At 43.0% G+C, this 15,120-nt stretch overlaps 1 protein-coding gene across 1 annotated transcript in view; it reads left to right on the plus strand.

Moving 5' to 3' along the window:
- LOC141108700 (rho GTPase-activating protein 20-like) overlaps positions 1-13,024 on the plus strand; it is a 94,105-nt gene extending 81,081 nt beyond the window's left edge. Inside the window, exons 14-15 of the mRNA XM_073600569.1 lie at positions 990-1,107; positions 3,962-13,024. Of these exons, the coding sequence (XP_073456670.1) occupies positions 990-1,107; positions 3,962-5,580 (1,737 nt within the window). The 3' untranslated portion in view covers positions 5,581-13,024. The remainder of the gene's footprint in view (positions 1-989; positions 1,108-3,961) is intronic.
- Positions 13,025-15,120: the final 2,096 nt, after the last annotated feature.

The raw sequence follows: 15,120 nt of genomic DNA on the forward strand, positions 1-15,120 counted from the left end.
GAGGGTAATAACTTGGATAGGGATGGGAGGTTACGGGATGCCCATTTGACTTCAACAACAACTTCAGGGACACTTTTCTTATAAGCTGTCTCTATATACAGATCCTCGTCTTCCTCCAGCACACACTTACTTGCAGAACCTAGCTGGAACACTGTGAATAGCTGACATTCACTCAGTCAGATGAAAGCAATGACCCATTACAGGCAGGAACCCGAGGCCCTTTAGGTGTGCAGCAGAATTTTAGTGTCCAGCTTGCATCACTCCTGTGGCTACTGATCCCAGCACCACCTCTTCAGGCACTGCCCCAACCCACTTGGCTGCAGCTGCCTCTTTCACTAGCCCTCCAGGCTACCCCCCCCCCACAGTCCTCCAGATTGACACTCACCAGCCCACCCGGCTGACTCTCAGGAGATCTCCCAGACCTGCTGACCTGTTCCCGCTGTCCTCTCTCCTTGCTCCTGTGCCTCCAGGAAGGGCTTCCTCTGTGTGTTTTTGTAGGAACCTTCCAGCACCTGAGCCCCAGACCTGAGGTGACCCCCCCCCCTGACTAGGGAGAACCCTCGAGGGCCACTGACAGCCTCCTTAGCACTACACCTTCCACCGAATGCTCCTCCTTGCATGACTCATGCCTATTTATGGGGTTGCCTGCCCCCTGCCAGTCCCTTGCTGGGAATTGGCTGAGACCCTCATAAATATTCCAAGCAGCTCCTCCTAACCTCCACCCACTATGTCTAGAACATTCTTCAATGTCCCTGAAACGGGAAAGCACCAGAGAAGCTGCTAGGATGAGTCACCCAGCCCTGAGTCACTAAACCCTGACCCAGATTCATAGCTCAGGCTTTGCCCTGAGCTAAACTAATATTTAGCTACACTAACAACAAACCTATCTACAGCTAGTACACTAAAGGGTGCTACACATGTATCAATAATGTATTAATTAATCTGGCAACAAAAATATCACACTGCTTAAAACTGTTCTTTTTGTGCAGGTGGCTCAGCTGGTGCAATTTCTTATAGAGAATTACTCACTCATCTTCGAACAAGATGCTTCCTTTCTGTTCAGCAAACACAGACAGCAAGATTCAGGAAGTACTGATGACTTGGCAGGTAAGTTGACTCTCAGATGTTGCATCTCACATTCACATATATTAAAACTGAAAGGAAAGTGGTGTGGATTTGTTTTCTACAAATAAGAAGTTTCCAGTTTAAAAAATAGAAAAGAAACTAGGCAATGAAATTCAGCTATTAATATATTCATAACAAGTAGTAAATACGTTTAAAACAAGACCTCACTGACCTCTGTAGCTACAGACACAATGGAACAATTCATCCTCAAGTTTTTACAAGAGATCTAAAAAAGTCTTTAAATCCCTCTCAGTTTAAATCAGCTTAGTACAATTCTGGGTGCATGAAAACACACAGCATTTAATGTCAATGAACAAAAAGGCCTGTCCTCAGCAAGCACGCTGCAGAGTGGGACCCTTGCCCCCAGTAGGGAAGCAGTGATCAGTCTGCAGAGGTCTGATATTCCCCCTGCTGAGTCATGAACTTTGCTGATTGCACAGCTGTAGTTCTGACTCAGTAGGGAAGCATGTGTTTACCCCTGCAAAGAGACTACTGCTTCCCCAGAGAGGGCAAACATCCAACATTACCCTACCCAGGCTGGTGGTGCTTTGAAATCTTGAAGGTTCTTCACATCATCCCCTTACCCGCCATAGGGTTCTATCTGCTGTCGGACCCAGTACAAGCATAGGGGCTGGAGGATGAATCTGTAGCACAAGGTGTTGGAAGTAGTTGTTTATATTCTGCCAAAGGACTGAGCTCTGCAAGAGAACAACGTTTGGAGGAAAAGGGAGAGATACAGTTAAGTATTATTATTATTATACAGTATTTATATAGCGCCAACAGTTTACGTAGCACTTTACAACTTGAGGGTAGACTGTACAAATATAATACACTTTAATACAGTAGGAATCAGAGGGCACTGCTCCTTAGAGCTTACAATCTAAGAGAGAAGGTCAAGAGATACAAGAGGTAATAACTGTGGGTGATGTGCTAATTGAGAAGATAAATGTACAGTTGTTAGGTGGGGGCCAGATAGGCTTCTCGTATTAGTTCTCTTCTTGATTTTTTTTATTCTTCTATTTTTAAATAGCGACAAGGTTGATTTAAACTGTAGCTTTACCCTGGTGTTAATTAGACTCACAAGCTAAATCTAACAGATAAGCCTAAAATCCCCTCTGTTCTTATAGCAAGGACATGCTAGAACAGTGTCTTTGACATTTCTTTTTTTTTTTTTTTTTACCCCAGAGGAACTCCTAAAATAATTTTCAGTTTTCGGGAAATCCCTTTCTAAGACCAGTTCATTTGGGTTTAAAAGTAAATCTGCCTCATTGGTGGTCAATGTGAAGAATGTCTCCCTTACATGCGGTGGTCCAAGACAGTTGATGTCATGCAGTGGGCTTAGTTCTGGAACTATGCAGGAACAATCAAAAGAGGGGTCAATCAGCCAAAGCTCAAGGAATCGCTAGCAACCTCTGGAGGAAGCCTAGGATTCAACGGAAACCTTGGTTGAGAATGGCTGTGGTAGAGTCTAGTGCAAAAAAGTGTAGTTAGTATCCAGTGCAGACTTTCTCAACCAGGGTTCCATGGTTCCTTAGGGTTCCTCCAAAGGCTGCTAGGGCTCCTTGAGCACTGAGCAATTTCTGCCTCTTGGATAAGTTTCCACTGACATTATTGATATTTTCAGCTAACTGTAAGGAGGTTAATCTTCTCAATAAGAGTGTAAGGGGTATCCTTCCCACTGACCATCATACTAATGCATCATGAGTAGTAGATATAGTAATTTTTAGCAGTGGTACCTTGAGACCAGGAAGTTATTTTAAGTGTTCATCTGTGTTGAAAAGGCTGAGAAAGGCTGGGCTAGAGGATGGAACCACAGCATGTGGTGTGAGAAGCAGATGGGAAGATTCTACCAAAGGCCTTACTTCTGCAAGAGAGCAAAGTTTGAAGGAAAAACTTTTTACTCAAGAGAAACTCCTAAAAAAAATTAAGTTCTTACTTCTTAGGATCCCTTACTATGACCAGTTCATTGGTTATTAATGGCAAAATTGCCTTTTACATTGGTGGCAAATGGGAACAATGCCCTTTATAGTGGCGGTCCAAATGCCACCCTTACAGATAGCTAAAAAGATAATTGGTATAGTGCTGCTGGATTGGCAAAGAGGCATTGGTCCTGGAACAGGGGGGCTCAATCCGGCAAGGCTCAGAGATCCCCTAGCAACCTCTACAGCAGGGGTCTCCAACTTTTCTAAACAAATGGCCAGTTTACTGTGTTTCAGACTGTAGGGGGCCAAAGCATGGTCAGTGGGAGTAAACAATGTCCCATCTTTCATATTAGGGGAATTATTAGTTCCCCCCTCGTTGGTGTCAGTGAGAGAAACAGTGCCTAATCATTGCCAGTGGGAGGAACAGTACCCCATCGTAGGTGTCAGTGGGAGGAATAGTACACCATCATAGGTGTCAGTGGGAGGAATAGTACACCATCATTGGTGTCAGTGGGAGGAATAGTGCCTCATCATTGGTGTCAGTGGGAGGAATAGTGCTTCATCATTGGTGTCAGTGGGAGGAATAGTGCCCCATTATTGGTGTCAGTGGAAGGAATAGTGCCCCATTGTTGGTGTCAATGCAGAAATGATTGCCCCATTGTTGGTGTCAGTTGGAGGAATAGTACCCATAGGGCCGGAGAAAGGCGCGCAAAGGGCCGCATTTGGCCCCCGGTCTGCAGTTTGGAGACCACTGCTCTACAGGAACTCTAGGAATCCTTGGAACCCTAGTTGAGAATGTCTGTGCTAGAGTCTAGTAGAAAAAGTGAATATAAAAAAGTGAAAATAAATATTTGAATTTTCTCAAAGAGCAATCACGACATCTAGTATAACTCTGACATAACTTATTTTAACAGATATACACATGATCCAACGGCAAGATTCCTCTGATGAGCTTGAATTTGCAGCTTCAGACTTGGACAAGTCAGAGTCAAACCTGCTAAAAGATGAAGATGTATTGTTTGATGAGTCTTTGCTACTACAGGAAAGGGAGGACTGGGACCTTTTTAGTGAAATATCTGCCTGCTACCTGAACAAAACAAAGATGGACATCTTGAACTGTATGGATTCAGCATGCTGCCTTAGTCCTGCTCGGGACAGATGTTCTTCAGAACCAAGCGTATGTCAAAGTTCTAGGCTTACAGTCCAGAGTCATGAACCAGTAGCTCGCCAGTCCAGTTGTGATGCCACCATTATACACAGTCACCTGGATTATATAAATCAGATGAAGCAGTTACAGCTAGAAAGTCAAAACCTGCTACATGAAGATCTGGCTCCTAGTATAAAAAATGCACAATATGGTTTTTGGAAGTCAACCCAAACAAAACCCAACACCAAGGAGAAAAGTTCTCAAATGATAAACCCTTCCAATAGGTCAAGTTTTTCAAGCCTTTCTTCAACAACCACCTCTCCTTCTGCTTCTTCCCTAAGTTCTCTAGACAGTGCCTTCTCTTGCTCAGAGTCATCAGTGTTCAATTCAAGCGATGTTACCTCCTTACCATTTATGTTTGGAACATCAGCTAGACTAAACACAATATCCCCAGAAATTACCAGAAAGAAACTAAGAGAGTGGCACATACCTCTATCTACGCTCTTTGGGACCAACTCTTGTGACCTAGACTCATGGGAGATGCAATGGGAATCCAAGAAGAAAAATAATGTTAAAGAAACAGAGAGAGGAAACAGTGTGGTTCCAGACCAAGGTAGCATTCACAAAGAATGCTTGGACAAGGAATCCAGTAAACCTTTCAGTTCCACTGGCAAAGAGAGTGTCACATATTTACAGACGCCAAAATTCAAATTTAGCCATGTCAAAACCAAATCACTTTCTGAAAATGGGACTTGTGTTCATAAGGAGATCTCCGTGAAGCAAATTGAGATTAAAAAAGGAGAGTCCTCCAAAGACAAGAGGCCCCAAGAAGCCACAGTGGCTTTCTATGCCTCGCCTAACATCATGTCCATAACTAACCTTAATGAACAAAACCTGAATGAGGATTCTTGCAGTCCCAGTGATGAAGTCACAAAGCTCAAAATACCTCAGACTGTCTTCTATGGCCAAAACACCCCGTTGGTATTGCATTCCGTTTCCAGAAAGCAACACCCGGAAGTAGAAAAACCCCAATGGCAAACACAGCTCACACATGTAGTCAGAAGAAGCTCTGCAAATGATATAGTAACTAAAAATGGGGATTCATCTTCGGCCTTTACAGACAAAGAAGTCACCAGCAAACAAGAGCATGAAGAATCTCAATCTACCAAAGAAACCCAACTTCCCAAAAGTCACACCAAGTCCATCACAACTTTTAGTCAGACAATTCGTATCATCTTACCATCCTCTGTGAAAAACACAGTGCGGGAATATTTTAAGCACGGTGACCCTAAATCTCCCACCTCTCATGATATCCGTGTCACAAATAATGTGGTCCAGGAGAAAAATGAAAACTCACGGGGTACAGAGGACCACCCAGGGACATAGGAGCAGGAATGTTTGTTTGGACTTTGGAGTCTTTTGTATAAAGCGAGTGTCAAAAATGTAGTAAATATATTGTATAGGATGCAAGATAATGCAAGAAAAGAACATATTGTAAAATGTTTTCTATGTGAAGAGTTTGGTTGTATAAAGCTCCAGTGTAAAGGGTTTTTTTGTAAACTTCAAGGATTTTAATGGTTTTGTAAAGTTAATTTTAAATGACTTCGTTTTTATGCCTGTGAAGGTTCTCATTTATCCAAGTCATGCTATGATGCTCTGTCTAGTAGGTGTTAGTCACATTCAACTGAACCTGTTTTGGAAATTTGAAGACCTTTCACCACTCATCCAAGTTTCTTCCTCAGTACTGATGAGTGTCAGGAAGATACCCCTGTATTTAAAGCCACGCTGTTAATTCAACTACCAAATCACTATGGAATGTGACAAGGCAGATGTTGATTGTCCAAGAACAAGATGGGAGGTGTAAGGGCACCATACTGATTGGATTATGGAACTAGGACATGATGGTGCCCAACATGTCCTAGTTTCATAACCCAATCAGTATGGTGCCATGAATTCTAGGTGGTAAAGCTGAACTCCAGAAAAACAGTAAAATACAAAGAATAAATGCATACATGGGAGTTGTTTTTCCTCCCAAAGTATTGGTATTCTGTCCAACCAGGCCTGTCGTTTGCACAGCTCCGATTGGTTAGGGAATCGAATCTTTCTCTTCTAGTTTCACTTTCATTTAGAGAAGTGGTCTCCAAACTGCGACCCGGGGGCCAAATGTTGCCCTTTTCTGGCTTTTATCTGACCCTTGGGGCAATATTTCATCCTCTGACACCAACATTGGGGCATAATTCACCCCACTGACACCAACAAAAAGGGCACAATTGCCCTCCTTGATACCAACGTTGAGGGACAGTTCCTCCCAATGATACCAATGGTGGGGCACAGTTTCTCCGACTGACATCAACAATGGGGGATGATTCTTCCCACCAAATGACACCAAGGATGGGGCACAATTCCTCTAACTGACACCAAAGATGGGCATTGTTTACTCCCACTGATGCCGGGACATTTTCTACTTCCAATGGCCACAGTCTGGCCCTCCTAAAGTCTGAAGGACAGTAAAATGGCCTTTTGTTTAGAAAGTTTGGGGACCCTTGACTTATAGGTATCCACCTTCAACCTGTGACTGGTTGACTGGACAGTGATAGAAGAACAAACCGACTGATGAGCTAATTTCTGTGTCACTCTTTCCACCAAACAGCATAACTGTTTGAAGTGCAGCACAAAATACTGCCCCCCTCCCCCGTGAGCTCTACTGTAGAGGAACGACAGGAGGCTGATACCAAGTTATATTCAGGTACTTGCTGCTTGCAATTGAAATACATTTAATGGTACATTAATTATGACAGAGCTGTGTTTTTATATGTGTGTGGAGTTCAGCTTTAATTGGTTACATGGATAAAGGTGACTCAATTATGGAAATAGAACAGGGTAGTTTCACCACTCCCATCATGTTCTTGGACAATCATCATCTGCCTTGACACATTTCATGACACTATGGTGATTGGAATTCTTTCTCTTGGCCACATGTCTATAAAAATTCACAGGTGTATCCTGGGAGAGTAAGACGGGGGCCAAGGTAACGATACAAGCCAGTCCAACATGGGACATGCCCCCAATCTTCTTCGGCTTCCAGCAAGCACTTTTAATTTCTAGTAGGAGACACGATGGAGCTGGAGAGACAGCTGGCATTGTAGATCCTGTAAGAACTGCACCAACTTACCACCCCCACAGGCAAGATGATGTAAAATGTTATTAAACCGCAGTAAAACGGTAGAGAATTGTAATTACTTTTCTGTTGTGCAGGCTGTAATTAATTTAAGACCACATAGACAGTTACAACCAACTTCATTCTTTAAATGATCTTAGCAATTCCTTTGTGAATATTTTTATTTCCCCAAGGGGCACATGCATTGCATATTTTTATTTTATTACTCTTTAAAGACCAAGTTCTCTCCTTATGCAACAACCTGATGAATAGAGGAGCAGACAAAATGTATAAAAGGTTGAGTTGAAGTCATACAAATAGATATTTGGTCAGATTGACAGTAACAACTTCCATTTTTCTAGTCTAGTTCTAGCAGTGCTGCCCTAACAGTAAAGGTAGTGGAGTATGGTACCTTTCTCCGACCAAGGAGTGTGCCTATGTTGGTTGCCACCTGAGGGGGGCATTTGTTATATTGTTCCTGCTCCTGGATTGATGGGTTGACATGATAATGGGGATGCCTGTCAGAGATTGTATGTTTTTTGAATATTTCTGGTGCTCCTGCTATACTGTGTCCCATGGACCATACAGATGCCACCCTATTTTGGCCAGTACCCCTTTGGTTGCTAGGACTCTGGCACAGCAGTCAACAATGCTGTGGCCTGACTGCCTGTGCCCCAGCAACCAAAGATGCAGAGCATCATTGGTTGCTAGGACACAGGTGGCTGGGCTGTACATTGGTTGCTATGGTGCAGGTGAACACCTGTACCATAACAACCAATGATACTGTGCAGACCAGCCGCCAGCATCCTAGCGACCAACTCTGTAATGCTGCCCTGTGTTTACAGGGCAATGTTACGGAGCTGCAGTGAGGATAGAGTGTGTGGTTTGGGGATCCTGCTATACTGTGTCCCATGGATGCTCCAGATGCCAGCCCATTTTTGACAGCCCCCCCCTTTGGTTGCTAGGACTCTGGCACAGCAATCAGTGATATTGAGCATCATTGGTTGCAAGGTCACAGGCGGCTGGGCTATTCAAAGTAATTGGTTGTCACAGTGCAGCAGCCACCTGCACCATAAAAAACAATGATGCTGTGTCACCCAGCCATCAGCGTCCTAGCAACCAGCAATGTAATGCTGCAGTGAGGATGGAGTGTATGGTTTGGTGATCCTGCTATACTGTGTCCTATGGATGCTTAAGAAACTGCCCCATTTTTGCCAGCCCCTCTTGGTTGCTAGGACTCTGGCACAATAACCAATAATGCCGTGGATCAGCCGCTAGTGTCCTAACAAATAAAAAAGCTATGCATCATTGGTTGCTAGGATACTGGCGGCAGGGGCACAGAGCGTCATTGGTTGTTATTGTGCAGATGGCCACTTGTATTATTAAAACCAATGACGCTGTTTAGCCCAGCAGCAAGCATCCTAGTAACCGGTCCAGTAATGCTGCCCCGTGTATACAGGGCAACTTTAATGAACGTCAGTAAGGATGGAGTGTCCGGTATGAACACTCTGACCTCACTGTCACATCCCACCTAATGCCACCTGAAATGGCCATCTCAATTTGCCTCATTGGCGCCATGCCCCTGCACTGACCCCTACATCACAGATGAGTTTTGATAGGTGGGGTCTAGGCAAGGAACCGATGGAGTTTGTTAGGACACAGGTATTTATCTGTTCCCCCAGAGTTCAGCTTTAATTTACACATGCCTCTATTGCTCTATGGGTGAAACAGTAGAAAAGCTTCAAAGTCTAGCATGCAGAAATTACAATAAAATTGGTGAAAAAAGGAATGTTAATAATGACGCACGTAGGTGATTTGAGAGAATTTAGCACGTTTTAACATATACATTGGTACTACTTGAAAGGCAGATTTAAAGAATAAGTGCACTTTAAAACAAAGTGCATATACCCTTTTTTGCCCCCATCTTCTGACTTAACCCACCCTCCCCACCACAGATGCATACTTATCTTTGATTTGATGGCCGCAGTTCAACTATTTGTTTACATCCAGCCTGCAAGCCTTAGCTGTGCTGGTCTCACCTATGCCTTAGAGCCCATACACTTCTATGGGGTTGTGTCCCAAGACTGCAGACAATAGTAGAGTCCCATTGAAGTCTATTGGGCCGTGAAGTGAAGACCGCTAAATGTAAACAAACCTCGAAACCACTCTCAGTGTTTTGAGGTAAGTATGCATCTTTGTAGGGGAAAGATGGGCTAGATAAGATCAAAGGAAGGGGGCAAAAAGGATAAATGCACTTTGTTTTAAAGCCGACTTATCCTTTAAGGGTAGTGTGGAACATCTGAGAACGTTTGGGGCCAAGGCATGATCTATTTTATACAGATTTCAAAAAGCAATTCACCTCTTTGCTTTTCAGAGATGCGGCCATAACAGCCGAACATCTAAATGTAGCCTTGGTTTAAAGAAGTGGTTTAGCAGGTTATGGGGAGGTTTGTGAGGACTGTGTGGGTTGTGGCAAAGTTGGACAGATTTTTTATTTTTATATTTGCTTGTTGAAGGGCTAAGACCTATAGGGTAGTGTTTTTTTGCGCCCGTCTTCTGACCTAACTTAACCCACCCTCCCCACCACAGATGCATACTTACCTTTGATTTGATGGCCACAGTTCAGCTATTTGTTTACATCCAGCCTGCAAGCCTTAGCTGTCCTGGTCTCACCTACGCCTTAAGACCCATACACTTTTATGGGGTTGTGTCCCAAGACTGCAGACAAATCATAGAGTCCCATTGAAGTCTTATGGGCTGTAATGCACAGGTGCAGCCAGGACAGTGAAGACCGCTAAATGTAAACAAACAGCGAAACCACCCTCATCGTATCGAGGTAAGTATGTATCTTTGGCTGGGAAGGATGGGCTAGATAAGGGGGCAAAAAGGATAAATCCACTTTGTTTTAAAGCCGACTTATCCTTTTAGGGTAGTGTGTAACATGTGAGAATGTTTGGGGCCAAGGCATGATCTATTTTATACAGGTTTCAAAAAGCAATTCACCGCTTTGCTTTTCAGAGATGCGGCCATAACAGCCGAACGTCTAAATGGTTTAGAGAAGTGGTTTAGCAGGTTATGGGGAGGTTTGTGAGGACTGTGTGGGTTGTGGCAAAGTTGGATAGATTTTTTTTTTTTTTTGTATTTGCTTGTTGAAGGGCTAAGACCTATAGGGTAGTGGTTCATGCTTGTGCTAACATATGTCGTGCACTCTCTTGTAATTCCTCATTTAGTTCAAAATTATGGAAAATATCATATGGGGAATTTCTTAGTATATTGTACTAAATGTAAACAGGGTATGCAGAAGAGTGGAAATAAACTCTATTATTAGACTTCAAGTCTCAGAGAAATATTTCTTCCTTCTGCCAACATTATACAACATTAAACTTACAGCAGTGTACGGTATATCATATACGATATGACTGAACGTATGTGGTCCCCTCTCTAGATTTAGGTGTTTACAGTATAGGGTACTATAAATTCTACAGCATACAAAGACATTACAAGACTGGAAGAGTACAATTATCTAAATAACAGTGTGGTGTAGGACATTTTCTGTTCCAGCATGACTGTACTCCTGTGTACAAAGACAGCTTCATAAAGTCATAGATTGACCAGTTTTGGTTTTGAGGTCCTGACCTCAACCCTACAGAACTTTTAGGATGAATTGGAATTTAGATTGCAAACCATATTTCCACAGATTTACTCCAAAACCTTATGGAAAGCTTCTGCAGAAGAGTGGAGGATGTTATAGTGACAGAAGGGGCTAACTACATATTAATAGCCATAGTATTTGGATCTGATGGTAATGAGCCAACTTTTCCTATCCAAGCCATTTGAGGCCATGCAATGATGAAGATTTTCTATTGAAAATTGATTTTATGCAAATGTTAGAGAGGTGCTGGTCGATACTTGTCTATAATGATACAAGATGTTGAAACATTCTTAGATTCTGCAGGTCAGGCTTTATGTCTGTGCTATCTATAAAGATGGCTTGAGCAGTTTATTGTGGAGGAACTGAAGGAACACCTTTGGAATGAACCAGAACATCACTTTTGAGCCAGGTCTTGTCATCCAATAGCAATACCTGCTCTTTTGGCTAAATGGGCACAAACTCCCCCAGATACACACAAAATCTTGTGGAAAACCCTCAAAGCAGAGCGAAGGTTCTCACAGTAACAATGGGAGGCCAACTCCATTTTGATGCCCATCGCTTGGGAATGGGATGCCCAATAAACTTAAACAGCCAGCCAGGTTTTCCCATTCATCATCTGTACCTGACCTCACAAAGGTTCTTATGGTTAAATGGGCACAAACACTCAAATATCCACTCCAAAATGTTCCTTCCCAGAAGAGTGGAGGTGCTTATAGCCACAATGGGGAGCAATTCCATATTAATGCCTATCCTTTTGGAATGGGATGTCCAATAAACTCAACTGACAACCAGGTTTTCCCATCCATTTTCAGTACCTGACCTTACAAAGGTTATTTTGGCTAAATGGGCACAAATGTCCACAGACATACTACAAAATGTTGTCAATACCCCTCCCAGAAGAGTGGAGCATGTATTGCCACAAACTGGAGCTAACTCTATGGCCCATGGCTAGCAAATGCAACTGACAGCCAGGTTTTCCCATCCATTATCAGTATCTGACCTCACAAAGGTTATTTTGGTTAAATGGATATAAATGCCCTCAGACATACTACAACATTTTGTTGAAAGCCCTCCCAGAAGTGTGGAGGATGTATAACCACAAATTGGGGCCAACTACATGGCCCGTGCCAACAAACTCAACTGGCAGCCAGGTTTTCCCATCCATTATCAGTACCTGACCTCACAAATGTTCTTTTGGTTAAATGGGCACCAATGCCCCCAGACGTACTACAAAATTGTATCGCCCTCCCAGAAGACTGAAGGCTGTATAGCCACAAAGTGGGGCCACCTTCATGGTCCATGGTTTTAAAAGGTGGATATTCGAGAAGCTCATAAGGGGGTCAGGTGTCCACAAACTGTTGACCATAAAGAGCACATGAACATCTGATAATGAAACAAATTAAAAAGTAAAACAGGATTACTAAAACAAAATAGTATTTAGAGAATGGTTCACACTTTGAAGTGCAGCAGGTTGAAACATAATATCTCTGTGGGCGATATTATTGTATTATTAATCATGGTGTGAGTCCGGATTTTAGTAAAGTGGAAGAACACTAATCACACCGTTTTTAACCCCATTGCTTTTGAAAAAAGTGACTATTAATTGTAAGCCTGATGCTCCTATTTTATGAATTTGTTGTAACAAAACATAAACATATTGCAATTGTTTAAGGTTCTTTCCAAAGAATATGAATAGGAATTTGGTTGCTGAAAAAAGTCCCATTAGCGGTTTCTGTTGGTCTAACACAATGAATATTAAAGTCATGGATAATGATTTCCATTATACAGTAATAGGTAATAATTCATCCAATATGAATTCTTGAAGGTTGCATAATCATGATCCCATGCTTAAGACAACATGTGTGTTCTGAATGTTATTTAAGGACGATGTTGTGCCTGATTCATGTTCAAGGATGTCTACGCAGCCTGTTTTCTCTTATGTTTCTGCTGTCACATGGCCTTCACATTCTCTGTGCTACAACACAGTTGTAACTATTTAAATAAACTGCAAATTAATTCACTCATGCAATGTCTTTTTGTGTACATTAAAGTGCAACCGCTGGTAGGGGGGAGCAGGTAACTGTAGGAGGGCATAGCGCTGTGACATCACATGCCATACTACAAATCCCAGAGAACTTTGAGCTAGGTCTCTTTGCTACATCGCCAACCACAAGGGAGAAAGGGCGGGGCAACCTATTTCACGTCTACGTGAGGCTGCAGTCCAAGGGCTGACAACACTGTGAAGATTTTGGTGGCAGCACAGAGGAAACGTGACCTCCAAGTTTTACTGGCAGGATCAACAGGTATGTTAGGAGTTTGGCCCCCCTCCTCTCCGCGCCACCGGGCCATTCAGAAAGCCCAGCGAGCTTCCCCCATGCGTAGTAGGGACCTGGCTGTGAAGCTGCAAGACTTCACTGCCGGGTTCCCTTACCGGCAATAGCGGCAGTAGCACCCGACAGCCAATGGACACATCGTCTGGGGTGCCGACATCGCTGGACTCCAGGACAGGACAGTATGTGTAGCTGCTGACTGCACTGTTTTAAAGGCTTTTATTGACGACCACATTAAGTTTATGCAAAGAGTCAATATTTTCAGTGTTGACCTTTCTTTTTCAAGACCTCTGCAATTCACCCTGGCATGCTTTCAATGAACTTCTGGGCCACATCCTGACTGATGGCAGCCCATTCTTGCATAATCAATGCTCAAAGTTTGTCAGTTTTTCTGGGGTATTTTGTTCACCCGCCTCTTGAGGATTGACCACAGTTTCTCAATGGGATTAAGGTTTGGGGAGTTTCCTGGCCATGAACCCCAAATTTTCGATGTTTTGTTCCTCAAGCCACTTAGTTATCACTTTTGCCTTATGACAAGGTGCTCCATCATCCTGGCAAAGGCATTGTTCCTCACCAAACTGTTCTTGGATGGTTTGGTGAAGTTGCTCTTCGAGGATGGTTTTTTTTTTGTACCATTCTTAATTCATGGCTGTGTTTTAAGGCAAAATTGTGAGTGAGCCCACTCCCTTGGCTGAGAAGCAATCCCACAAATGAATGGTTTCAGAATGCTTTACTGTTGGCATGACACAGGACTGATGGTAGAGCTCACCTTTTTTTCTCCAGACAAGGTTTTTTCTTCATGCCCCCAACAATGGGAAAGGGGATCCATCAGATAAAATGACTTTACTCCAGTCTTCAGTCCAATCCCTGTACCTTTGACAGATCATCAACCTGTACCCGATGTTCTTCCTGGAGTGAAGTGGCTTCTTTGCTGCCCTTCTTGACACAAGGCCATCCTCCAAAAGTCTTCTCCTCACCGTGCGCGCAGATGCACTCACACCTGCCTGCTGCCATTCCTGAGCAAGCTCTGCACTGGTGGTGCCCCAATCCTGCAGCTGAATCAGCTGTAGGAGACGGTTCTGGCGCTTGCTAGACTTTCTTGGGTGCCCTGAAGCCTTCTTCACAAATGCACTGAAAATGTTTTTGTTATAGGGTTAAGTTCATTTTCATGACAAAGAAGGACTTTGCAATTTATTGCAATTCATCTGGTCACACTTCATAACATTCTGGAGTATATGCACATTGCCATCATAAAAACTGAGGCAGCAGACTTGAAAATGAATATTTGTGTCATTCTCAAAACTTTTGCCACGTCTGTACATACATTTTATTAGGTTTTAATCCAGCTATTAGAAATGTTAGAAAACATTTTTTGTTTTTTCCCTTTTATTGGTTGAACGAGATGGACTTGTGTCTTTTTTCAACCAGACTAACTATGTAACTATGTAACTATTTGGTCATTTAATAATTTGCCTGTCCATATGTTAGAAGGATACACCATCAGCCAGCAATTCTTTTAAGCAGTGGCTGACATGGAAACTATTTTATCATTATCGCCTTTCTTGTGTTCCTTTCTTGGTGGTAGTTTTGAATTCTTTTCTTTTTGGATGATGATATGTCTGCATTGAGCAAAGGCTGGCCTTTATTGGAGTATAGTACGAGTGTTTACAAAGTAAAGGCGACTCCAAATAGTTGTCAGCACTTGGTGCTTCTCATGACGCAATGCTGCAGGCAGAGGTCCAAGGAGACTGGCATATGTCTGGGTTATGGGATACTTCCAACCTGAA

This window comes from Aquarana catesbeiana, linkage group LG09 (genome assembly GCF_042186555.1).
Source record: "Aquarana catesbeiana isolate 2022-GZ linkage group LG09, ASM4218655v1, whole genome shotgun sequence".
In the NCBI taxonomy this organism is placed as follows: domain Eukaryota; kingdom Metazoa; phylum Chordata; class Amphibia; order Anura; family Ranidae; genus Aquarana; species Aquarana catesbeiana.